The sequence below is a fragment of the Megascapheus bottae genome, chromosome 15 (genome assembly GCF_031878675.1).
Source record: "Megascapheus bottae isolate mThoBot1 chromosome 15, mThoBot2.hap1, whole genome shotgun sequence".
In the NCBI taxonomy this organism is placed as follows: Eukaryota; Metazoa; Chordata; class Mammalia; order Rodentia; family Geomyidae; genus Megascapheus; species Megascapheus bottae.
Genome location: NC_143523.1, coordinates 42281790 through 42307131, shown reverse-complemented (window position 1 = coordinate 42307131; position 25342 = coordinate 42281790). Strand labels below are relative to the sequence as shown.

General features: G+C 40.1%; 1 protein-coding gene across 6 annotated transcripts in view; it reads left to right on the top strand.

Moving 5' to 3' along the window:
* Positions 1-24533, top strand: part of Rufy2 (RUN and FYVE domain containing 2) — a 33696-nt gene extending 9163 nt beyond the window's left edge. For 3 of the 6 annotated variants that reach the window (XM_090346437.1, XM_090346443.1, XM_090346441.1), the window contains exons 5-18: positions 2134-2257; positions 2807-2868; positions 3608-3673; positions 5894-5963; positions 10045-10146; positions 10239-10355; positions 12040-12207; positions 13929-14026; positions 16326-16445; positions 18707-18836; positions 19809-19903; positions 21319-21367; positions 21969-22046; positions 22134-22432. In XM_090346437.1, the coding sequence (XP_090202563.1) occupies positions 2134-2257; positions 2807-2868; positions 3608-3673; positions 5894-5963; positions 10045-10146; positions 10239-10355; positions 12040-12207; positions 13929-14026; positions 16326-16445; positions 18707-18836; positions 19809-19903; positions 21319-21367; positions 21969-22046; positions 22134-22277 (1423 nt within the window). In that variant the 3' untranslated portion in view covers positions 22278-22432. Of the gene's footprint in view, positions 1-2133; positions 2258-2806; positions 2869-3607; positions 3674-5893; positions 5964-10044; positions 10147-10238; positions 10356-12039; positions 12208-13928; positions 14027-14779; positions 16247-16325; positions 16446-18706; positions 18837-19808; positions 19904-21318; positions 21368-21934; positions 22047-22133; positions 22433-24448 lie in introns of those variants that run through there. The other 3 variants (XM_090346438.1, XM_090346439.1, XM_090346442.1) reach the window with 3 other exon arrangements.
* The last annotated feature ends 809 nt before the right edge of the window (positions 24534-25342 follow it).

The window sequence follows — 25342 nt, the reverse complement described above, 5'->3', positions numbered from 1 at the left end:
GGTTCGATTCCTCGGTACCACATACATAGAAAAAAGCCGGAAGTGGTGCTGAGGCTCAAGTGGTAGAGCTCTAGCCTTGAGAAAGTCCAAGGACAGTGCTCAGGCCCTGAGCTCAAGCCCAGGACTGGCAAAAAAAAAAAAAAAAAAAAAAAAAAAGACTATCCTATTTGACAAGTCTCAATTGAATATTAAAAAAATCAATATTCTTGTCTATATTCAAAGATCATCAGTTCAACATGAGCTCTGAAATGTTTCATAGTCCTTTCCTACCTTAGTCTTTACCCCAGGAGTCATAATGAATCCTGGGGCCAAAAAGTTAGCTCTAATAAAAAGTATCCTAATGATATAAGCAAGAATCACTCTGCCCTTCTGAGAGTCAAATATACTAGGTCTCAGTGGCATCTTTTTTTTTTTTTTTTTTTAGTGGCATTTCTTTTTATTCCCCATCCTCCTCCCTTCCTTTTTACCCTCCAATCAAAATTTGTTTTCCTCTTTTGTCTCCTTAGTCTTTCTCTGTCTGTCTCTTCCCCCCACCCCCTCCGCCCCTGTTTTGGTAGGTTGTGGAACTTAAACTTAGTACTTGGGTGTTATCCATGAGTTTTTTCACTTAAGGCTAGCACTTTACCATTTTGAGCCACAACACCACTTCCCAGTCCTTTTCTTTTAATATTTGGAAAGTTAACATGTACAAAGGCTAATTTGAAGGCACTTAAGCTGTTTTCATATATATTTTTTTAATTAAAAGATTTTATTAACCCTGATTTTTTTACATCATATTTCAAATGTCAAGTTTAACAAATATTCAGGAATGGAATCCGTATATGCAATCACTGGCACATAAATTTAAGAATAAAATTAAAATTAGGCTGAGAGTTTATATGTCATAGGTACATATCCATCTATATCATTATGTCTATAGGGTATACATCCCATCATAGATTTTTATGTCTATGTAGATTGATTGATTGATTGATTGATTGATTTTGCCAGTCCTGGGCTTGAGCTGAGGGCCTGAGCTTTGTCCTTGGGTTTTCTCAAGGCTATAGCTCTATCACTTGAGCCATAGCACCACTTCTGGCATTTTTTCCTATGAATGTGATACCGAGGAATTGAGCCGGTGTCTTCGTGCATGATAGGCAAGCACTCTACCTCTAGGCCAAACTTCCAGCCCTGTAGTTATATTTGTAACTACAAAGATCATGTCAATGACCTTGAGTACCCAAGTTTGGAGTCATCATTCTTGTATTGTTTAGATCTAGTATCCACGTATCTAGGAGACACCATGCACCTTTTGTTCCTTTGGTCTTGACTTATCTCACTCAACATGATTCACTCTGGTTTCATCCACTTTGCATTGAATGCCATTATTTTATCTTGTCTGTTGGCTATGTAGAACTCCATTGTATATATATATATATTTACCACAGTTTTTTTTATCCATTCATCTGCAATAGGGCATCTGGGTTGTTTCCATCGCTTGGCTATTGTGAACAGTGCAGCAATGAACATTGCCAGTCCTGGGGCTTGAACTCAGAGCCTGGGCACTGTCCTTGGACACTTCTTGCTCAAGGCTAGCACTCTGCCACTTGAGCCACCACTCCACTTCTGGCTTTTTCTGTATATGTGGTACTGAGGAATCGAACCGGGGCTTTGTGCATGCTAGGCCAAGCACTGTACCCCTAGGCCATGCTCCCAGCCCGGTTTGTAGGATAGAAAATTATCAAGGTAATGCGGGTGGGGTGGTGGTGCGGTGGCTCACACCTATAATCCTAGCTACTCAGGAGGCTGAGATCAGAGGATTGCAGTTCAAAGCCAGCCCAGGCACTACTGTGAGACTCTTATCTCCAATTAACCACTAGGAAAAAAAGGAAGTAGGGCTGTGGCTTAAGGGGGGCAAAAGCCTTGAGCTGAGGATCCCAGGGACAACGCCCAGGCCCACATGTAGCACAGTAGCCTTGAGCTGAAGAGCTCAGGAACAGAGTCCAGCCCTAGAATTCAAGCTCTGACCCAAACAACAACAACAACAACAACAACAACAACAAATTGATCAAGGTAAGATGCTAAGGTTTCAGAATTTCGTTTTAGAGATCAATTTGTGATTGAGGATTTTTGCTTTTGTTCTAATTTGCACAGTGAGTTCTACGAGTATCATGCACTAATGATGGAAGAAGAAGGAACAGTAATTGTTGGGCTGCTGGTTGGCCTGAATGTGATAGATGCTAATCTGTGTGTGAAGGGCGAGGATTTAGACTCACAAGTAAGTGAACGTGGTGGTACTCATGCAGAGTGTTCTCATTTGCACACTTCATACAGGACTCCTCTGAGTTGTAGGTTAAATCGGACTTGTCATTGCTATACCTGACTCAAGCAATTTAAGGGCAGAAGGATTTATTCTGAGTCAGTTTCAAGAGTTTTCAAACCATGGTCTACTTGCTCCATTACTGTGGGGCTTGTGGGGTGGCGGGACTTCAAGGTGGCAAGAGCAGGTGGCAGAGAAAAGCTGCTTGCTATAAACCAGAGAGGATAACAGGAAGGGGACAAGTCCAAGAGGCCACTCTTCAAGGTCATGTCCCTAGCCACTACTTCCCCCACTGGGCCTCACCTTCCATCTTCCCATCACCATGATCATGATTGGAGGCAGAGCCCAGATGATCTGGAAACACCCTCACAGATACAACCATGTGCGGTGCACTAATCTCCTAGGTGTCCTATCAGTCCAGCCATGTTGGTGTCAGAATTAACCATCATACATTGATGGTGCTACATCATCTGTTCTTACCACATAAAATAATTTTATTAACTTTAGGTTGGAGTGATTGATTTTTCCATGTATTTAAAGAATGAAGAAGATATTGGAAATAAAGAAAGGTATGATTTTTATAAGTTACTTCATATGAATTTTTTAAAATAGTTTTACAAATGAATTTGAGATTTACAGTGTGGTTTATACTCCTTCCTACTATGGTTTCTGCTTTATTTTATATTTACTACTCTTAAAAGCTTTGTGAGACAAATATCATATAGAAGAAATGTGTTTGTTTTTTGTTTTTTTGCCAGTCCTGGGCCTGAGCACTGTCCTTGGGCTTTCTCAAGGCTAGAGCTTTACCACTTGAGTCAGAGCACCACTCTGGGCTTTTTCTGACTGTATGGTACCAAGGAATCTTACCCAGGTCTTTGTGCATGCTAGGCAAGCATTCTACCACTAGGCCAAACTCCCGGCCAAGAATGTGATTTTTATATGAAATTATACTTTTGGTCAAACCTGTCGTTACTGATGCCTATAATTTTTTTTAATAGTGACAGTGTATGTCAATTTAAGTTAAAATTATATTAATGACATGGTTAAGTCAAGTATTAGCAAGTAATTCACTCAACAAGGTTATATTTACTTACTGCACAGCCCACTGATTTTTTAGCAAGTAATTCACTCAACAAGGTTGTATTTACTTACTGCACAGCCCACTGCTGGATGATCCCAAACATTTTTCACTTTTGTTTTCAAGGCAAGACAATGTTTTACTATTACAGTTTTACAACACTTTTTAGGTGATTCAGATTTTTTCCACCTTTTCAACGTGCTAGCACAATGATATTCTTTCCCCTCTAGGAATGTTCAAATTGCTGCCATCTTAGACCAAAAGAATTATGTTGAAGAATTAAACAGACAGCTCAAGTAAGTATTATGGATAAATACTGCTTTGATGTTTTGGTTTGTTTTCAGCTTGGGCCTATTCTCTTCTAAGGGATGGAGGGGATAACTGAGACCCGAAATGGAAGCTCCCGAGAGGCTGGGCACAGTGCAGCAGTGTTAGAATGCCTAAGTGGCCTTGGGTTTGATCTCTACACTGTCACAAACAAACACCCCCAGAGAATTATTTATTTCAGCAGAAAATTAGGGAGTTTAGTTTTGAATCTTCATAGAATTTATGTAGAACTTTAAACTTGTCACCATAGCTTTGAGAGCCTGTGAGACATTATTTTTTCTTTTTTGGTCCTGGGCATTGAACCCAGGACTTTGCACTTGCTAGTCAAGCGCTTTGCCATTGAGCTACATCCCAGCCTGACTTTTTTTTTGCACGTGTTGGGGCTTGAACTGAGGGCCTAGGCACAGTCCTTGAGCCTTTTTGTGTTCAACGCTAGCATTCTACCCCTTGAGCCACAGCACCACTTCCAGCTTTTTCTGGGTAGTTTATTGGAGATAAAGAGTTTCATGGGGACTTTCCTGTCAAGGCTGTCTTTGAACCTTAGTCCTCAGATCTCAGCTGAGTAGCTAGGATTATAGGCATGAGCCACCAGTGCCTGGCAATTTCTGATTTTATAGAAAGGAATCTAAAATTACTTTAGGAAACTAAAGGTTTATAATTTCCAAGGTGACACAGTTACAAAGGCTTTTTCTGTGTATGTGGTACTGAGAAACCCAGGGCTTCATGTATGCTAGGCAAGCACTCTACCACTAGGCCATGCTCCTAGCTCTCAGAATATTTTTTGAGCACTTCACATGTAGTAATGATTCTGGAAATTTCCATTTTCATCTAATCACAAGAAAAATATTGTGATCCCTATCTCAGTAAACACCATCACCTCATACCTGTGGTCTGTCTATATAGGATGCAGAAAGTGGGAGGGTCAAGTTTCAAGACCATCAAAAAAACATATCCGTGAGACTCCCATCTCAACCAATAAAAATATTAGGTATCTGTCAGTCTAGCTATGAATAAGTATAAATAGGATTGTGGCCTAAATTCAAGACCTGAGTTAAAAAAATTATTAAAGCAAAAAGGGCCAGAAACATGGCTCAAGCAAGCATGTGGATGAGTTCAAAAATCCCAATATCAAAAAAAAACAAAAAACAACTAACAACCTTCCACAAAACAACCCAAATTTTAAAAATGCAAATTTAAGCCCATGTGGTACAAGTCTTTCGTCCCAGTATTTAAGAAGCTGATCATGAGTTGAAATCTGTCCTGGCTACATAGTTTTCAGGTCAGTCTGAACAACATAGTGAGATCTGTTTTCTCCTAAATAAAACAAAGTAATCTTATTTATTTGAATTTAATTATTGTTGTGGGGCTTGGGTTTTGGGCCTGGGCATTGCCCCTGAGTTCTTCAGCTCTAGCCTAGGACTCTACCACTTGGAGCCACAGCACAGCTTCCAGTTTTCTGGTGGTTAATTGGAGGTAGGAGTCTCATGGACTAGCTTTGAACCTTGATCCTCATTTCTCAGCCTTCTTAGTAGATAGGATTACAGATGTGAGCCATCAGCACCAGGCAGATAAAGGTTTTTATATGTAACTTTAGCACTTTGTAATTTCCATTTCCAGATATTATCAGTTATTGTAAGAAGCATGGATCCTAAGGATAAGGAGTACAAATGAAGTAGCAGCATTCTTTTCTAGTATGTGCAGGACCCGGAATTCAGTCCCAACTAGCTCACAAAGGAAAAAGAAAAAAATGTCAAAGACCCTTAGGTAATGAAAAAAGCAATGAGAGCCAGACTTGGTGGTGAATGTCTGGAATCCCAGCACTTAAGAAGGACAGGGCGGGGAGGCTCATGACTTCCAGTCAGCCTGATTTACATAGTGACACTGTGTCTCAGAAAACCAAGGGCTGAAAATATAGCTTGGGGACAGGGAGCTTAGATAGCATGTGTAGAGTCTGATCCCCAGTTTAAAGAATAAGCAGTATCAAGAGGAGGAGTATTACAGAAGAAAATGTGTTCTTTTGCTGCATTCTTCATTGTGATCCTAGTCAAATCAAGTTAATAAAATCTCTCATCCAGAAATTCCTTCAACACAGTTGTTGCATAACAAGATGAGTTCAGGATAAGGTACTCTTTGCTGCCTTTGCGAGTTTGTATGATCTTGAATGGACGTTTTTCCTTTGCTAATTTCAGCAGCACAGTCAGCAGCCTCCATTCCAGAGTTGATTCACTGGAAAAGTCAAACACGAAGCTGATTGAAGAGGTATTGTCACCTAGTAGTGCATAATTGTCTTTCATGGATGATTTGCTTACGTTCCTTTTCCATTTTAAGTATGAATCCCTTAAGTATGTATGTTTATGAATGTATGTGTACACACACACTTCCATTGTGATACAATGCTTCTAGTTGTAAGTGATGATTATAAATTCTACAAAAATCACATGTTCTTTTTCTCCTTTCTTTCTTTCTTCCTTCCTTCCTTCCTTCCTTCCTTCCTTCCTTCCTTCCTTCCTTCCTTCTTTCCTTTCTTTCTTTCTATTTCTTTTTCTTTTTCTTTTTCCTGCCAGTCCTGGGCTTGGGATCAGGGACTGAGCACTGTCCTTGGGTTTTCTTAAAGCTAGAGCTCTTCTACTTGAGCCACAGCAGCATTCCTGGCTTTTTTCTATGTACGTGGTGCTGAGGAATTGACCTGGGTCTTTGTGCATGCTAGGCAAGCACTCTACCACTAGGCCAAACTCCTGGCCCAGTAAATCTCATGTTTGTTTTTGTTTTTCAGAATCTTTCTTAAAATTAGGAAATTCAGTTTAACTAATAAGTGTTATTCAGTTTTAAATAAAATTGATGTGCATTTACTCAACTTTAAAAAGCCAATTTAACAGGAACTACCACTGCAAAAAGTTTATTCCAAGATCAGTAAATAATCAAATGATTGTTTCCTACTGTCAAATTAAACTGGGAAGTGGCTCTCTTAAACCTCCCATACCTTCCTCTTTTCATCTCCACTTTACTAATTGCAATCAACCAGCCACATGGAATTCAAAACTAACCAGGGAAAAAGATGATGTTATAGACATTGGTGAACAGATTATTTCATTAGTCAAAAGCAAGAACAAGATAAGATTAGAACAAGACATGATTAAAAAGGTACATTTTTTTTTTAGATAAATGATAGGACAAATTCCTGTATACTGGAACACAGAATAATTTTAGTGAGAAGTAGTGATTCAAACCAACATTATTTGTTTAAGACATTGTACTTCAAACTCTGAACTAGGTTATAGAGCTAAGGAGATTGAATAGTACATTTTCTGTTCTGCCACAGTCTAAATATGAGAGAAAAGATAACAGCATTCCCTAATTAGTAAATAGCTTGCATACTTACAGTCATAAATCTCATGTTCTTTTTTTTTTTTTTTGCCAGTCCTGGGCTTGAGCTCAGGGCCTGAGCACTGTCCTTGGACTTTCTCAAGGCTAATGCTCTATTTCTGGCTTTTTTCTATGTATGTAGTACTGAGGAATCGAACCCAGGTCTTCTTGCATGCTAAGCAAGCACTCTACCACTAGGCCAAACTCCCAGCCCCAAATCTCATGTTCTTGTGCACATTGTGTTATGTGAATCTGTGAGGTAGCATTATCAGTGATTCGTAGCCTCCAGAAGTAAGCCTTGGTGTTGTAGCTTACCCAGACTCTTGTATTGATTGATAAGGTGTAACTCTCATTTTGAATGCTGGATGAGCTAGGCATCTGTGACTCATGCCTGTAAACCTAGCTACTCTGGCGACCAGCCTAGGCAGGATTGTCAGTGAGACTTTTATCTCTAATGGATTACCAAAGAACTGGCTGAAAGTGGTAGAGCACTAGCCTTGAGCACCAAAACTCAGGGAGAGCACCCAGGCCCTGAATTCAAGCACTAGGCCAGGCATTTAAGGAAAAAAAAGGCTGAATGACCTCTATTTAGAAATCCTTGCTGACATGACCCTGTCCTGTTACTCCACTGTCACATGCGTGACTTCACAGCGTACCTGCTCCTCCTCCACCCTCTGGAAAACTATGTTGTGAATGTGGCCTCCAGCTACATTTACAAAGTTCATTTGCAGAATAACTTATCTTTTAAAAAGAAAGCTCAAGGCCAGGAATTTGGCCTAGTGGTTGAGTGTTTCCCTAGCATGCTTGAAGACCCAGGTTTGATACCTCACTACCACTTATATAGAAAAAGCTGGAAGTGGTGCTGTAGCTCAAGTGGTAGAGCTCTAGCTTTGAGAAAGCCCAATGACAATGCTTAGGCCCTGAGTTGAAGCCCTACCACTGGCCAAAAAAAAAAAAAAGTAAATTCAGTTTTATTGGATACTACTTACAGAGTTGCTTTTTAAAGAAAAAAAATGTTTCAGTTGGTCCTCGGGCTTGAACTCTGGGCTTGGCGCTGTCCCTAAGCTCCTCAGCTCAAGGCTACCTCCCTACCCCTTGAGCCACAGCCCTACTTCCCGTTTTCTAGAGGTTAATTGGAGTTAAGAGTCTCATGACTTTAGTGCTCAGGCTGGCTTTGAACTATAATTCTCAGATCTCAGCCTCCTGAGTAGCTAGGATTACAAGCATGAGCCACCGAACCCGGATTAAGAAAAGTTTCTTTAGTGGCTGGGAGTTTGGCCTTGTGGTAGAGTGCTTGCCTAGCATGCATGCAGACCCAGGTTTGATTCCTCGGTACCACATGCATAGAAAGAAAAGCTGGAATTGGTGTGTGTCTCATGTGGTAGAGTTCTAGCCTTGAGAAAGCCCGAGGACAGTTCTCAGGCCCTGAGTTCAAGGCCCAGGATTGGCAAAAAGGAAAAAAAAAAGTTTAAGAAAAATGGATTCAAAGGATTAGTGCATCCTATTTTAATTGTTACTTAGGCCATTAGAAGCAGCTTGTTATTAATTCAATGAACCTTAAAGGAATAAAATTCTTTTTTTCTGTCAGTCATGAGGCTTATACTCTGGATGTGGGCACTATCCCTGAGCTCTTCAGCTCAAGGCTACCACCCTACCCCTGGCGCCTGGTGTCATAGCCCCACTTCTGGTTTTCTAGTAGTTAATTGGAGGTAGGAGACTCATGTTCTTTAGGGCCCGCACTGGCTTTGAACCTCAATCCTCAGATCTCAGTCTCCTTAGTAGCTAGGTTTACGGGTGTGAGCCACTGTGCCTAGCTTTTTTTTTTTTTTTTTGCCAGTCTTGGGGCTTGACCTTGGGGCCTGGTCACTGAACCTGAGCTTCTTTTGCTCAAGGCTAGCACTTTACTATTTGAACCATAGCACTACTTCTGGCTTTTTCTGCTTATGTGGTATTGAGGAATCGAACCCAGGGTTTTATGAATGCTAGGCAAGCACTTTACTATCCCTGCCCTAAAATTCTTACTCTTTCATTCACAACTGATTTGGTGTTTTTCCAAACCAGACAATCATTTTCATGGTGGCAATCAAGAATGCTTCTGAACATTGAGTGGCAGTATGGGTGGGTTTGCTTTGGCCTGACCCTAGGCCCCGAGGGAAGTTCAAATTAGATACCTGATAATGCTCGCACAAATACATTAATTGCAAGCTGCCTTCAGAAACTGGCCCATACTTTACTTTCCTAGGCTGTTTTTCAGCTAATTGTTCATGTTGAACAAATACAGCCAGCTGTCGGTGATTTCCTGTCCATGTCTCTTATTACTTGTATACCATGTCCCATGTAGTTCCCGTGACTAGGTGTTGTATTTCCAGTGTAGTCTCAGCCTGCTCTCCCTGAACACAATTGTCTATTTATAGCGTTTTTGACAGTCTTCTTGTTTGACACATAATTATTTATATGCTTACTCCCACGATGTGTTTGGGACATATTGCAAATCTAACAGTAAGCATTCTCTGTTTACAGTATGCATAATAAATAAGCATAATGTGTTTTACCTACAAAAGAAAACAGGAGGAATAGTTCAAAAGGAAATAAACATCATTTTTAAAAATGACATCTTTAGATACTACAGCAATTTTTGTTATGAAACTCTGTAAATGTGAGACTACTTTTGTTGTTGTTGTTGTTGGTTGTGGGACTTGAACTCTGGGCCTGGGTCGTATCCCTGAGCTCTTCAGCTCAAGGCTACCACCTCACTCCTTGAACCACAGTGCCACTTCCTTTTTCTAGTGGTTAAGTAGAGATAAGAGTCTCAGGGTCTTTAGTACTGGGGCTGGCTTTGAACCGAGATCCTCAGATCTCAGCCTCCTGACAAGGTAGGATTACAGGTGTGAGCCACCGCATCCAGCATTTTTTGTTTTTATAGCCATAAATACTACCTATAAAATGTTCAAAATATTTTATTTCTGATTCATTTCAGTTAGCAATAGCAAAGAATAATATCATTAAACTACAAGAAGAAAACCACCAATTGCGAAGTGAGAACAAGCTGATTTTAATGAAAACGCAGCAACATCTGGAGGTAAGACTGCATGGTCACACATCCTCCCAGTGGAGGCGAGGTGTCAGCACATAGGAGCCAGCCTATGTAAACCTTGGCTATTTTCTTACCAGGTGACCAAAGTGGATGTGGAAACTGAGCTTCAAACCTACAAGCATTCTCGGCAAGGTCTGGATGAAATGTACAATGATGCCAGAAGACAGCTTCGAGATGAGTCACAGCTCCGGCAGGTAGCCTCCATCACAGCCCCCAGACCACAGTCCTCAAGAAAAACTCCAGAGTCTCATTTCTTCCAGCCTCAGCTTTGCCGTGCTACTGGCGCACACCCTGAATGCTCTTGGATTCTTTTTTTTTTTTTTTTTTGCTGGGGGTGTGGGGGGCACTGGTCGTGGGGCTTAAACTCTGGGTCTGGGCATTGTCCCTGAGCTCTTCAGCTCTACCACTTGAGCCATAGCGCCACTTCTGGTTTTCTGATGATTAATTGGAGATAAAACTCACAGACTTTTGTGCCCAGGCTGGGCTTGAACTGCAGTCCGCAGATCTCAGCCTCCTGAGTAGGTAGGAGTACAAGCATGAGCCACCTCACCCAGCTTTAAGTACAGTTCAATGAATAATAATGGAAGATACTCCTGAATCCACTATCGAGGCCAAAAAGGGAATATTACCAGCTGTTTTCTATGTCTTTTTATCATTAGCAAATTTTTCACCTCCTCTCCCCTTCTCTCCTTTCTTCTCTCTTCTTTTTTTGTCAGACCTGGGCTTTGAACTCAGAACTCAGGGCCTGATCACTGTCCTTGGACTTTCTCAAGGCTAGAGCTTTACCACTTGAGCCACAGCACCATTTCTGGCTTTTTTTTCCTATGTATGTGGTACCAAGGAATCGAATCTGGGTCTTCATGCATGCTAGACAAGCACTCTACCACTAGGCTAAACTCTTGGCCCTCTCTTCTTTGCCAGTCCTGGGGCTTGAGTTCAGAGTTTAGATGCTGTCCCTGAACATTTTTTGCCTAAGTGCTGTAGTACTTCACTTGGGCTTTTTGGCAGTATATTGGAGATAAGAGTCTCATGGACTTTCCTGCTATGGCTGGCTTCAAACCAAAATCCTCAAATCTCAGTCTCCTGAGTAGCTAGGATTAATGTGTGAGCCACCACTCCTGGCTAAGAAACCTTCTTAATCTGAGTTGTTGCTTTTTTGTTTTTTCTTCTGTGTTGGGAATTAAATCAGTGGCCTCACCCATGCCAGGCAGGCACTTATCACTAAACTGCTTCTTTATCCCTTAACTGAATGTGTGTGTGTGTGTGTGTGTGTGTGTGTGTGTGTGTGTGTGTGTGTGTGTGTGTGTGTGTGTGTGTGTGTGTGTGTGTGTGTGTGTGTGTGTGTGTGTGTGTGTGTGTGTGTGTGTGTGTGTGTGTGTGTGTGTGTGTATGAAGACTAAACAAAGGACCTCATGTATGCCTGGCAATTTGAACCTTTTGTTTGTTTTTGTCTTCTTACTGACTGAGCTGGCCTCACACTTGTGATCCTTGTGCCAGGACAGTGTCTAGGACTGAGTTCAAGCCTCAGCACAAATAAAACTTTTGAGTTATCTTTGGTCTTACACAAACTACTTCATTTGCTTTTTTTGTCTTTTTCTTGTTTCTTTTTTGCCAGTCCTAGGGCTTGAACTCAGGGCCTGGGCACTATCCCTGAGCTGCTTTTTGTCGAGGTGAGCCACAGTGCCCCTTCCAGCTTTTTCTTTAGTACTAAGGAGTTGAACCTAGGGCTTTGTGCATGCTAGGCAAACACTCTATGACTAAGCCATATTCCCAGCCAGATTGATTCTTCTGTAGTGAATTTAAAAGGAGTGGTTGAGTAGAGAATCTGACTTTGATATACCCAAGTAGCATGTGAATTAAAGATATTTTGAATTGCAGGATGTGGAGAATGAGCTTTCAGTCCAAGTGAGTATGAAACATGAGATTGAACTTGCCATGAAGTTGTTGGAGAAAGATATCCATGAGAAACAAGACACTCTGATAGGCCTTCGGCAGCAACTAGAAGAAGTGAAAGCCATTAACATAGAGATGTATCAAAAGTTACAGGTAACGAATGTTCTTAGTTTGTAGTGCTAGGAATCAAATCCAGGGCTTTGTGCATGCAAGGGAAATGCTCTACTGCTGAGGCATACTTCTAGCCCAATTCCTTTTCATATAGATTGAAAGTGAATTTTTGAAAGGTTTTAAGAGAGGAGCCCATTTTAACTGTGATCTAGTGGTTTTAAAAGTCAATGTCCAGCCGGGAGTTTGGCCTAGTGGTAGAGTGCTTGCCTAGCATGCACAAAGACCCGGGTTCGATTCCTTGGTACCAGATACTTAGGAAAAGCCAGAAATGGTGCTGAGGCTCAAGTTCTAGCCTTGAGAAAAATCCAAGGACAGTCCTCTGGCCCTGAGCTTAAGCCCAGGATTGGTAAAAAAAAAAAAAAAAAGTCAATGTCCTGGGGGCAAGTCATTGTCTTTATTTCTAAGTGGAAGTTTAACATATGCAATGAAAATATATCAAAGAATAAAAAAATTATTAGCTGCATTTCTACTTTCTTCCATTTCTCTTCCCCTTCCCTCTTTTTTTTTTTTTTTTTTTTTTTTTTTTTGTCAGTCGTGGGGCTTGAACTCAGAGCTGTGGCACTGTTCCTGAGCTTTTCTGCTCAAGGCTAATGCCCTACCACTTTGAGCCATTACACCACCACCACTTTTGATTTTTTTTTTTGTGGTTAATTGGAGATGGGAGATTTAGGGACTTTGCTGTCCATGCTGGCTTTGAAGTACGATCCTCAGATCTCAGTCTCCTGAGTAGCTAGGATTAGAGGTATGAGCCACCTCTGGCCTTGATCTGGAGATCCTATTGCCTCCACCTCAGGAGTGCTGGGATTACAGGTGTGCACCACCATACCTTGCCAGAACAGCTTAAAAGTATGAATTCTGCTCATTTCAAAGTAACAATTCTACTGCAAAATACAAGTAGGAAATTTAAAAACATTCAGGTTTAAAAATCAAAAACCCAGGCCAGGGGCCAGGAGTTTGGCCTAGTGGTAGAGTGCTTGTGTAGCATACACAAAGATCTGGTTCGATTCCTCAGTACCACATACATAGAAAAAAGCCCGGGGGGCCAGGAATTTGGCCTAGTGGTAGAGTGCTTGCCTAGCATGCACAAACACCTGGGTTCGATTCCTTGGTACCACATACATAGAAAAAAGCTGGAAGTGGTGCTGAGGCTCAAGTGGTAGAGCTGTAGCCTTGAGAAAGTCCAAGGACAGTGCTCAGGCCCTGAGTTCAAGCCCAGGACTGGCCAAAAAAAAAAAGAAAAATGCCCGAAGTGGAGCTGTGGTGCAAGTGGTAGCCTTGAGAAAGTCCAAGGATGGTGTTCAGGCCCTGAGCTCAAGCCAAGGACCGGCAAACAAAACAAAACAACAACAACAACAAAAAAAACAGGCCAAGAGTATAGCCTAGTGGTAGCGTGCTTGCCTAGCTGCATGAAGCCCTGGTTTGATTTCTGGATATCACATACATAACAAAAACCAGAAGTGGTGCTGTGGCTTAAGTGGCACAGCATTAGATGAGCAAAAAGTGTCCATGGACAGTGCTCACAGCCCTGAGTTTATGCCCCAAGACTGGCAAAAAGAAAAAAATTAAATCAAAACCTCTCCAGCTGTTACTTGGTTTTGTTTTGGTTTTTTGTCGGTCATGGGGCTTGAACTCTCGGCCTGGGAGCTGTCTCTAAGCTCTTTAAGCTTAAGGCTACTGCCCTTATGTTTTTATAAATTATTCAGGGCTCTGAAGATGGCTTGAAAGAAAAAAATGAAATAATTGCCTGCCTGGAAGAAAAGACCAATAAAATCACTACAGCCATGAGGCAACTGGAACAAAGGTACAGCATTTCCATCTTGGTTTCTTTTTCTTTTTTTTCTCCTCCCCTTTTTCTTTATTCACTCTGTTTCCTGCCACAAGGACCATTAAAAGGACATAGATTAGGGCATGTTTTTTAATTTAAGGCAAGAAGAGTTTTTTGTCTTTTTTGCTTTGTTACTGCATGGAATCCTGTTGCTTGTTAGCCTAATTCATTTGAGGTTTCTATCTATAGATTTTTTTTTCTGAGACCCAATATCAGTAATTTCCTGTGGTTCTACCTATAACATAAAACAAATACACATTTTTTAAAAAGTGGAAAAATGAAAAACAAAGCCATGTGAGGCTTAGCCTTAACTGTTTCTCTGAATCGTGATCATCCGTCTTCCACTCACTGCCCTCTACCTGAAAGTAGACATTCAGGGAAGCAGTTACATTTGCTTTCTCTGAGCGCAGACACCTCAGCTTTACCAGAAGTCTGCTTCAGTGGAATTGTTTCAGATTGGCATTTTTTCACTTTGATTGTTGGAAAATGTAATGTATTTTCATTGCCCTGTCATGTTGATGTCAACCTATGTCTTATCATTGCTTTTTTTGAATCTGCTTATTAAAAACATAACTATTAATGCTTTATTGACATGAATATTCTTTTATTGACATCCTCTTTCTTCTTTTTTTTTTTCTTTTTCTTTCGTTTTCTTTATCCCCATTTTTACATTTTGGACATCCTTATTACCTTTTTCTGTCTTTGATTTCTGTCCATTCCATTATGAAGTGATAATGATCTGTTAACTCAAACTAGGACAATTGCAATGTCATTGGTGAAGTGTGCCAGCAGTGACAGGCAGGACCAGTACAAGCTGGTCAAGGATATATCTTTCTGAAGACTGAACATCTTTTAATCAGACTGATAGAACCCATAATTTTATAATGTATTAAAGGAAAAGAATTTATGCTATTATTAAATACTCTTAAGGGGATCTGGATCCCTCTCCATTTTGGGATCAGCTGCTGTGGTAGCACACTGTTGTCAGGCAGAGCATGTGCACTTGAGTCCCAGTACATTCCTCAGTGCACAAGGCACATCTACTATTGACCATTTAGAGGTCAGGATTTTCAAATGCAGTTTAAATCTTTTTAGCTTTTTGACGGAAAGTGTAAAAATTGTTTAAGTTAATCTTTGGTTTCACAGTGTGTTGGCTCAGATATTTCCCTTCAGTAGCCCCACTCTTTGCCTAATGGCTTACTTACTGAATTTGCTTCAGAACAGTTTATACCCAGATTGGCCATTGGTGTGTGCATTAGTATCTCTGTTTTCCAATTCCCCCAGTCCTCTGGGATAGCACAACATTAAGCCCTACCTCACTCTCACTTCTGTTTTAGTTTGGGTAACCTAGAGAAGAGTTTGGGTTCCCTTCCCACTGCCTTAAAATTGAACTTTATAGATAATATAACCGTTATCTTGAAACTATACATACTCTTACAACAGGTGAGAGTCACCCCATTCGTATGATTTTTAAGGCAGAAAGAGGCAGGAGTTTTTATCCTGGAACTATTTTCTTAAGAAACCTTGAGGTTAAGTCTCAGAAATTTGATGGCCAAGCAAAGTGAGAATGGAACTAAGCATGGGAAGAAGCAATGGCTTAAAAGTGAAAATAGAAAAAATGAGAATCACATTTTGACCTAATGCTTAATATTCAGTGATGAGGAATAAAATTATCTCTAGAGAATGATGCAACTAGCATCTAATTCTTTTTAAAATCTTTCAAATATCCATCCATACACATACGCATTCTTGGCCCAATTAATGAACGGATAAAGAAGTATAGGAAGGACTCTGCTGTTATTTGGCTGGCGTATGTGTAGGGCTTGCTGTGGCCTTGCAGCACCCTTCATTCCTGCCTACATCCCTTGTGAGAACACAACTGGGACCTTCTCCACCTACATAGACAGAAGTACTTTGTTTTTCTTGGTTTTGTGAAAAAGTACTAATATACATATCTATTATACTTTGAAATTCCATTCATTATGCTAAATGGTAAAAGCTGTATTCCTGTACACTGTTAATTATAAACAAGAAATAAAGCAAAATTGAAGATAGTATTCTGGGCATATTAAATGTTGTATTAAAAAATCACAAACCAATTTCTAGACATTGTGTGGCTCTTTCACGTTTGAGTTTGTGAGTTTCCCCCCCCCCAAACTTTGTTTTCATTTAGAAATGTTTCTATTTCCCCATTTTTCTTTTATTTGTCTTCTTCACCCTTTTACACCCTAGTTCTAGCCTCAGTTTTACCCAAAGTTGATTTGAATTACACCAGATTGCAGCAAGCAGAGAAGGCGCAAGTGGAAGCTGAAGATGAGGATGAAAAATATCGACAAGAATGCCTCAGTAAATCCGACAGTCTGCAGAAACAAATCTCTCAAAAGGAAAAACAGCTGTGAGTAGTTATTCTTGGCAACAAAGACTTGTATTAATGTAGTCTAGTCCTTTCTCCTCAGTTTTTCATGATAAAAAGTTTTATTTATCCAGTGATATAGCTAATATGCTCATTTTAAAAATTAAAAATTTAAGCCAGGCAACGGTGGCTCACACCTGCAATTCTAGCTACTCAGGAGGCTGAGATCTGAGGATCACAGTGGAAAGCCAGGTGGGGTACAAAAGTCCATGAAACTCTTATCTCCAGTTAACCACAAGAAAACCAAAAGTGGCACTATGGCTCAAGTGGTAGATTGCTAGCCTTGAGCTGAAGAGTTCAAAGATAGCGCCCAGATTTCAAGCCCCATGACCGACACCCCCCCCCCAAAAAAAAGGTCATATGTTTTTACTTCATTGTTTACTAAGTACTTTTATGTCTTGCTGTCTTTGGAATGGAAAAAAAAATTGGGGGGGGGTAGCAGTAACACTACTAGGGTTTGAGTTCAGAGCCTTACAATTCCTAATCTAGTACTTTTCCAAGGACCTGTGCCACCAATGTTGTTCTCTATTAAACTGATGGCCATTAGATATGGGAGTACTAGAACTTAACACCTCAGAACCATCATCAAAGATCATGTAGCTGGGCCTGGAGTTTGGCCTAGTGGTAGAGTGCTTGCCTTGCATGCACAAAGACCCAGGTTTGATTCCTTGGTACCACATACATAGAAAAAAAAAAAGCCAGAAGTGGTGCTGTGGCTCAAGTGGTAGAGCTGTAGCCTTGAGAAAACCCAAGGACAGTGCTCAGGCCCTAAGCCCAAGCCCAGCACTGGCAAAAAAAAAAACAAAAACAGCCAGTGCCTCACACCAGCAGTAGCATTCCTCACTACTTAGGAGGCTGCGATCTGAAGATCTGGTTATAAGCCAGCCTGAGCAGAAAAGTTTCTAGTTCAAGCCCCAATATACACAAAAGTTTTCTGGGCCAGGAGTTTGGCCTAGTGGTTAAAGTGCTTGCCTAGCATGCATGAAGACCCGGGTTCGATTCCTCGGTACCACATACATAGAAAAAAGCCGGAAGTGGTGCTGAGGCTCAAGTGGTAGAGCTCTGGCCTTGAGAAAGTCCAAGGACAGTGCTCAGGCCCTGAGCTCAAGCCCACGAGTGGCAAAAAAAAAAAAAGTTTTCTTACTAGACGCCTGTTCCTCAGACCTTTTACTAGAACATGCTTTACTTTTTTTTAAGAGTAGAGGGGAGAGCGGTCTGTGTACATTGGTGTTTATAGATTAGGGCTCTTCAACACTCATTTTGAATTATTTATCAGTATGTGTACCCTTCTTATTCTACCCACCCAAACAATTATGAAAATGACTTTTTTTTTTTTTTTGCCAGTCCTGGGCTTGAGCTCAGGGCCTGAGCACTGTCCTTGGACTTTCTCAAGGCTAGAGCTCTACCACTTGAGCCTCAGCACCACTTCTGGCTTTTTTCTATGTATGTGGTACCGAGGAATCGAACCTGGGTCTTCGTGCATGCTAGGCAAGCACTTTAACCACTAGGCCAAACTCCTGGCCCTGAAAATGACTTTTTTGTCAAACTAAAATATAGCACTTCGACTACCTTTGTTTAGCAAGCCAACACCTATTGTTAGAACTAGCATTTTCAAGCAGCATGGACTCTTCTCCAAAGGTGGCCTGCTCATAGATCCATCCTGATACTGGTCAGCTTCCAGCAGTAATCTACAAATTAGCATTTTACCCCAGAGTTGATTTCTATTCTAATAGCAGTGAATTACCCCAGAATAATTCTTTAGTTCGTTGTAAAAAAAAAAAAAAAAAGTTCACATGGTATAGGAATAAAACCTCACCTTAAACCTGTCAGGTCACATGCCTGTAATCTAAGCACTCCAGAAGTAGAGGTAAGAGGACTGTGTGTGAATTTGAGGCCAGCTTGCTACATAAAGAATCTTTGTCTCAAAAACAACAATCCACCACCAACAAATACAAAAAGCCCACCTTCCCTTGTTCTTACTAGTTCTATTTCTAGGATGTTACCAGTTTTTACAGTAGGGCATTTGCTATTCCGTTATGTATTATTTATGTATATGTAACAAAAGACTTTAGTAAGGTGGATATTATGTAGTTGAAAATCACAAACTTTTCAGGAAATATTTATGAAATAAAGTATCTCCTATTCAGAGGCAGAAATAAAGAGATGCTTGTATGAAGGGATTAAAAAAAAACTGTCCTGTGAAAACAGCACTGAGCCTCTCTCTGTGTCATTTATCATTCAAGGGTGCAACTGGAAACTGACTTGAAGATTGAGAAGGAATGGAGGCAGACTTTACAGGAAGATCTTCAAAAGGAGAAAGATGCCTTATCTCATCTTAGACATGAGACCCAACAAATCCTTAGTCTTAAAAAAGTAAATAGTGGTAAAACTTTAAATACTGCATCTTGTCAAATGCTAACTTGAACATTTACATTTATATACAGGATATACTAGTTATTTTAGGAAGTAACAGTAAGAAGATTAAAGTGAGTGGAAAACTGTTGATAAGAGCTTTTTGCAGGCTTGGATGGCTCATGCCTGTAATGCTTGCTACTTAGGAGGTTGAGATGAGATCACAGTTGTAAGCCATCCAGGCACAGAAAAGCCCCTTTGAAACTCTAATGAAACACTAAAAAGCTTGGAGTGGAACTGTGGCTCAAATGTTGGGTGTGTGTGTGTTTGCTTACCAGTCCTGGGGCTTGAACCTTAGGGTCTAGGCACTGTCTCTGAGCTTCTTTGTGCTAGTAAAAAGGCTAGCACTCTACCACTTGAACCACAGTTTTGCTTCTGGCCTTTTTCAGTAGTTTATTGGAGATAAAAGAGTCTCAAAGGGACTTTTTTGCCCAGGCTGGCTTCCAACTACGCTTCAGATCTCATCTCCTAAGTAGCTAGGATTATAATACATGTGAGCCACCAGCATCCATTTAATTCTGTCTTTGAGCACGCACAGAAGCTCAAGGATAGTGCCCAGTCTTAAGTTAAAAGTTCTAGAACCAGCACACACAAACAGATGCACACACACAGGGAGCTTAGGAAAGAGTTCTTTTTTAAAAAAATATTATTTATGTAGCTGCACAAGAGTTTTAATTCATCATGTGCATCTTGGCCATTGTCACTGTCACTTGTCAGCTGAATTTCTTATTAAATAGCTAAAGGGAAGCCAGATGTGGTGGTGCATGCCTGTAATCCTAAAACTTGGGAGGCTGAGAAGAAGGAAGATCATGAGTTGGGAGACAGCTTGGACCATGAAATGGTGTCTTAAAAAGCCAAACAACCTAAGGATGTGTTCTTCAAATTAATATGAGTAGAGTATATTTTAAATTACATTTTGTCTTATTTTTGAAGGAATTTCTTAACCTCCAGGATGAAAATCATCAATTGAAGAAAGTATATCATGAACAAGAGCAAGCTCTTCAAGAACTTGGCAACAAACTTAGCGAGTAATTGCTCTTTTATTCTTCGACTAAGTAGACTCTTAAGGTCTGTAATAGGCATACACCTGTTACAAGAAATAAGAAATCTTCAGTGGGGGGCCAGGAGTGTGGCCTAGTGGTAGAGTGCTCGCCTAGCATGCACGAAGGCCTGGGTTCGATTCTTTGGTACCACATACATAGAAAAAAAAGCTGAAAGTGGTGCTGAGGCTCAAGTGGTAGAACTCTACTCTTGAGAAAGTTCAAGGACAGTGCTCAGACCCTGAGCTCAAGCCCAGGACTGGCAAAAAAAAGAAAAAGAAAAAAAAGATCTACAGTGGCCTATACTCCAATCACCTATATAAGTCTTTAGCCAACCTCAACCTCAAAACCAATCTATATGTAAGCATCTTACATATGGATTCATGTCATTTGTAAAAATTCAACTCAGAAATCAGAACGGAGGTTTAGTTGCTGAAGATGAGATTCCATTAAGAGTTATTGAGCCTCATTTCCAAGAGCATGACAAACAGTAATGTAATTTGCTAGAACCATGAAGGAAATTCAGCTTCTGATGGATAAAGCTATTAGCTGGACACCGGAAATGCAAGTCTTTAATCTTAGGTACTCAGGAGGCTTAAGAGATGAGGATTAGTTTGAAGCCAGCCTGAACAGAAAATCCAGGAGACTCTGAAGACTCTTAATTGCCAATTACGCACCAAAAGAAAAAAAAGCCAAAAGTGCAGTTGTGGCTGAAGTGGTAGAGCATTAGCCTTGAGCAAAAAAGTTCAGGGACACACCCAGCCCCTGAGTTCAAGCCCAATCAAATAAAAGGGTGTTGGGGGAAGGGGAAGAGAAAGCTTTTTGTTGTTGCTACAATTAAATTTAAAAAAATATATATATATATATAGATAGATAGATAGATAGATAGATATGTCTTTTTTGGTACTGGGGATCAAACCCTGGACATTGTACTTGCTTTGCCACTGAACTACATCCCAGCCCAGCCACAATTTTTCAAAGAACAGTTTGCATTGTGGTTCTAATAAGCGGGATTCTTTATCAACCTGGCATCCATGAGCTAGACCCTGTGCTAAATATCATTACTTTATTTCCCACTGACTTGTTTGACAGATATATGCCAGGAACTATGTGAAGCCCAAATAAACACTTTACCTTAAGATCATAAAAGTTTAATGCTGAAATATACAAATGCTAGAGATGTGGCTCAAATGGTAAAGTATCTGCTTAGCAAGTCCAAAGCAAAGTTCAAATCCCAGTACCAAAACAAATAGATATATACAGGACAATGACATTGCTCTAGGATCTAAAAGTATATGTAATTTCATATTCTAAAAGAATCCAGCACCTTTCTAAAGTAAATTATTAGGCAGTCATATTTAAATTTGAATACTAAAACGTAGACCTGTTTGTAACCCTTTTAGATCCAAACTGAAAATAGAAGATATAAAAGAAGCCAATAAAGCATTGCAGGTAAGTAGAATGCTTTGAATAAGAAGGGTTACCCTGGGGCTGGGAGTTTGGCTTAGTGGTAGAGTGCTTGCCTAGCATGCACGATGACCCAGGTTCGATTCCTTGGTACCACATACATAGAAAAAAAGCCAGAAGTGGTGCTGAGGCTCAAGTGGTAGAGCTCTAGCCTTGGGAAAGCCCAAGGACAGAGCCCAGTCCCTGAGCTCAAGCCCAGGACTGGCAAAAAAAAAAAAAGGTTACCCTGAAGCTGGGCACAGTGGCTCATGCCTGTAATCCTAGCTACTCAGGAGGCTGAGATCTGAGGATCAAGGTTCAAAACCAGCCCAGGCACAAAAGGACCAATTAACCTCTAGAAAATGGGAAGTGGGCTGCCCAAGGTGGTAGCCTTGAGCTGTAGAGCTCAGGGCCAATACCCAGGTCCGGGGTAGGATGGTAGCCTTGAGCTGAAGTCAGGAACAGCGCCCAAGCAGAGTTCAAACCCCATGACTCCCCCCACCCCCCCAAAAAAAAAGCTTACCCTGTACAAATGTGGAGCGTTTTAGGGCTGAGGGTGTTGCTTGGTGGCAGGGTACCTGCCCTAGTTTTTTTTTCTTTCCCTTAGGGACTGGTTTGGCTGAAAGACAAAGAAGCAACACACTGTAAGCTTTGTGAAAAGGAATTTTCACTTTCTAAGAGAAAGGTAAGAGAGGGAAGTAGGAAGCCCAAAAGTTTTTGGTTCAAAAATGACTCCTAATTTTAATCGGTTTTCTCTTTTTCCATTTAATAGCACCACTGTAGAAACTGTGGGGAAATTTTCTGTAATGCCTGCTCTGACAATGAACTGCCTTTGCCTTCTTCGCCAAAGCCAGTAAGAGTCTGTGATTCCTGTCATGCATTACTCATTCAGAGATGCTCATCTAACTTGCCATAAAACTCCAGAATGAATTCCTTTCTGTATGACAGTATCTGCAGTGAATATTCCCTGTATGTAAGCTGTGCAGACATCAGCCCTTCCTTCCTAAGCACCTTCCAGTCAGTATTGGTACCAGTTTATCTCTTCACATTCAGCTTATGATTCTCATAAGCTGGATGGCATTTCCATTTTTTCCCTATTGTTATCCAGAATTTTAAACAGCATGCTTGAAGTAACTTTAGCCTAATTCTTATTACATGGAAGTCATATAACATACATTCATTGAAAAGCCAGAGAAGTGAACACACATTTGCCTTATCTTGTAAAGGCCTTCTTATAATAAGGCTTCCGATTGTCTTTTGAATTCTGTCAAATTGGCATCTGATGGTGCCTGTAATTCTCTTAATGCACTTTAAAGCTTCACATTTCTCACAGCAAGACTGGAAATGTATCAACTTTTTAGAATTGATGTCCCAATTCAACATTAGTTTCCTTTGAGACAAGAGCTAACCACCATCTTACCTACCTCAGCCTTGAGTGCTGGGGTTATATGTCCCTACATCTAGCCCAATTATTTTATGTGCTTTCTCCCCTCACCCCACTCCCTTATTGGCAGTAGAAACAGCCAATATTGTATCCTATGTCATTTCTTTTTTGTCTTTCCTAAATCAGTTCCATGTGCTGAATGGGATATAAAGGCACACTGATCTGGCTTAACCTTTCCCGTGTAATTTTAAGTTACAGATAACCACTGTCCTTTCTCAAGTTACTGACAGATCTTCTCAGATGCTGGTTTTATTTAATAGAGAATGAAGGGGCCAGATTCCAATTCAAAATTGAAAACAAATCCCTCAGGAAATGTGTATTTTTATACACAGTCTGCAGGGCACCAAGACCTATGCTCTCCTTTTAAGCATTAAAAATTTGGGGGAAAAACCTTTCCCTTGAAACAATACAGAATTTAAGGATTCCTAAATGTTGCTGTTCTATTCCCATTGGATTAATTTCTAGAAAGTTTTATCAGTCTACTATTGGTGGTAGGTAGATGAAAATGGCTTCTGGCCCACTTCAGAGATTCAAGGAACACTATTTTGTTATAGCACACTAAAGAATTTCTATTAACTTGTATAGTCATACCATCACCATTTAGAATCCTTTTTGTATTAACCTAATTTTCAGCTATGCACTTTTGAGTCTTCCAAAAATAACAAACTTTACATTCCAGGGAGCATTATTATATCTATGATTAATTATATTTTTTCCCCTTACTCTACAAGATCTTTAGTTTTTAAAGATAATGCTTTTCTAAATTGCCAAAGCAAAAACTAGTGTTTTACTTAAGATCTACCCCTCTCCAGACCCTATCGATTTCCAGTGAGCTTCTGAGGTCAATTTCCTTGGACTCTAACACAGATTTTAGATATCCTTTCTTGAATAAGGACAGAAATGTGTCCTTAAGAGATAGAATTATATTCTTGAACTGTTTTGTATTGATGACTATATTAACATTTTTATGACTGCTGAAAATTAGCAAACATAAATTAAGTTTCAAATAGATGTTTTTTATTATGTGCTTCAAAATTTTGAATGTTTGAGTTGGGCATCTGTGGCTCAAGCCTATAATCCCAGCTAACTCATGAGGCTGAGACCTGACATCAGTTTGAAGCAAGACTGGGCATGAAAGTCCGTGAGACTATTTCCAATTAATAGTGCCCCCCCCAAGCAAAAACCTGAAGTGGAGCTATGGCTCAAGTGGTAGAGCACCAGCCTTGAGTTGAAAGCTCAGGGCCCAAGTTCAGGCTCCAAGATTGGCACACACAAATTAAGTTGCTTAAATTCTGAGATTGATTTCAACAATAAACCATGATTTTTAATCATTTTAACTTTCTCATCAAATGGTGTCATCACAATTGGATTCATTTTCTTTGAGGCAGCTCTTCTGAAACTGTAACTTGGCTGTTTAGTTTTAGCATACTTAAAAACTATTTAGGAACTGGGGATATAGCTCAGTGGTATAGTGCTTGCCTAAGCATGTGTAAGGCCCTGGATTTGATTCCCCAGACCATGACAACAAAGACATACTATTTTTAGATTTTATTGCAAAACTTTTTAATAGTTGTGTAGCTATGGACCTATATACACTACTTTTGCTTTTCAAAACAGACTTCATATGCCATTCCTTTACCTAGACAATATCCACGATGATGTGATCACGGTGCCAAGGAATTGCTACTGTAATTCTAACCTGTAATGTTTTCAAAATAAAATGTGAGTTTTATAAAATGACTTGAAAAAATTGATTTCCTTTAGGACGACATTGATTTCTAACATTTTACTCTTTCACTGGTTTTAAGTATTTAAGAGGGAAATTCCTAGGAAAAAGTATTCGTTACGTTTGTCCTGAGTAGCAGAGCTTTTGCAAGTGCCAGTGGCTCCTGAGTAGAATCCTAGCTTCTCAGAAGGCTAAAATCCGAAGAAGCCAGCCTGGGCAGGAAAGTCTGAGACTCTTATATCCAATAAACTACTCCCAAACTGGAAGATGAGCTGTGGCTGAAGTGGCAGAGTTCAAGCCCAGGATTGACTTGACACACACATAAAAAAAAAGCCAGGGAACATCTGGCTCCATAACGGCTGTCAACCCTTCCTTTGTAACTCCAGAAATCACTGTCTACATTTAATCTTTAATTTAAATACCACATATAGTATACTTTCTACCAATTTTTCAGTAACCAACACAAAACATTCTAGGACAGAAAGATACTATTATCTCACACATTGACATTACATGAATAACATTTCTAGCAAAAGCAAGTTCAATAACTGAATTCACATTGACAGGTTTCACTTTGACCCATTAGCCAATTTGCAAAATAAAGCCACACTGACAAAAAGATAAAAGCACCTCTTTCTTGCTACATAGTAGTTCAACTAAAAATAAAAACTAGTATTAGATATAAAATCCACTTGCACGATTGTTATCTGACTGGTATGGATTTCTTTTACATCTCAAAAAACACAGTTGTGTGAGAAGCTGAAAATATATCTGTGAAGTATAAATAGCCACATATTTACACTGAATTTTT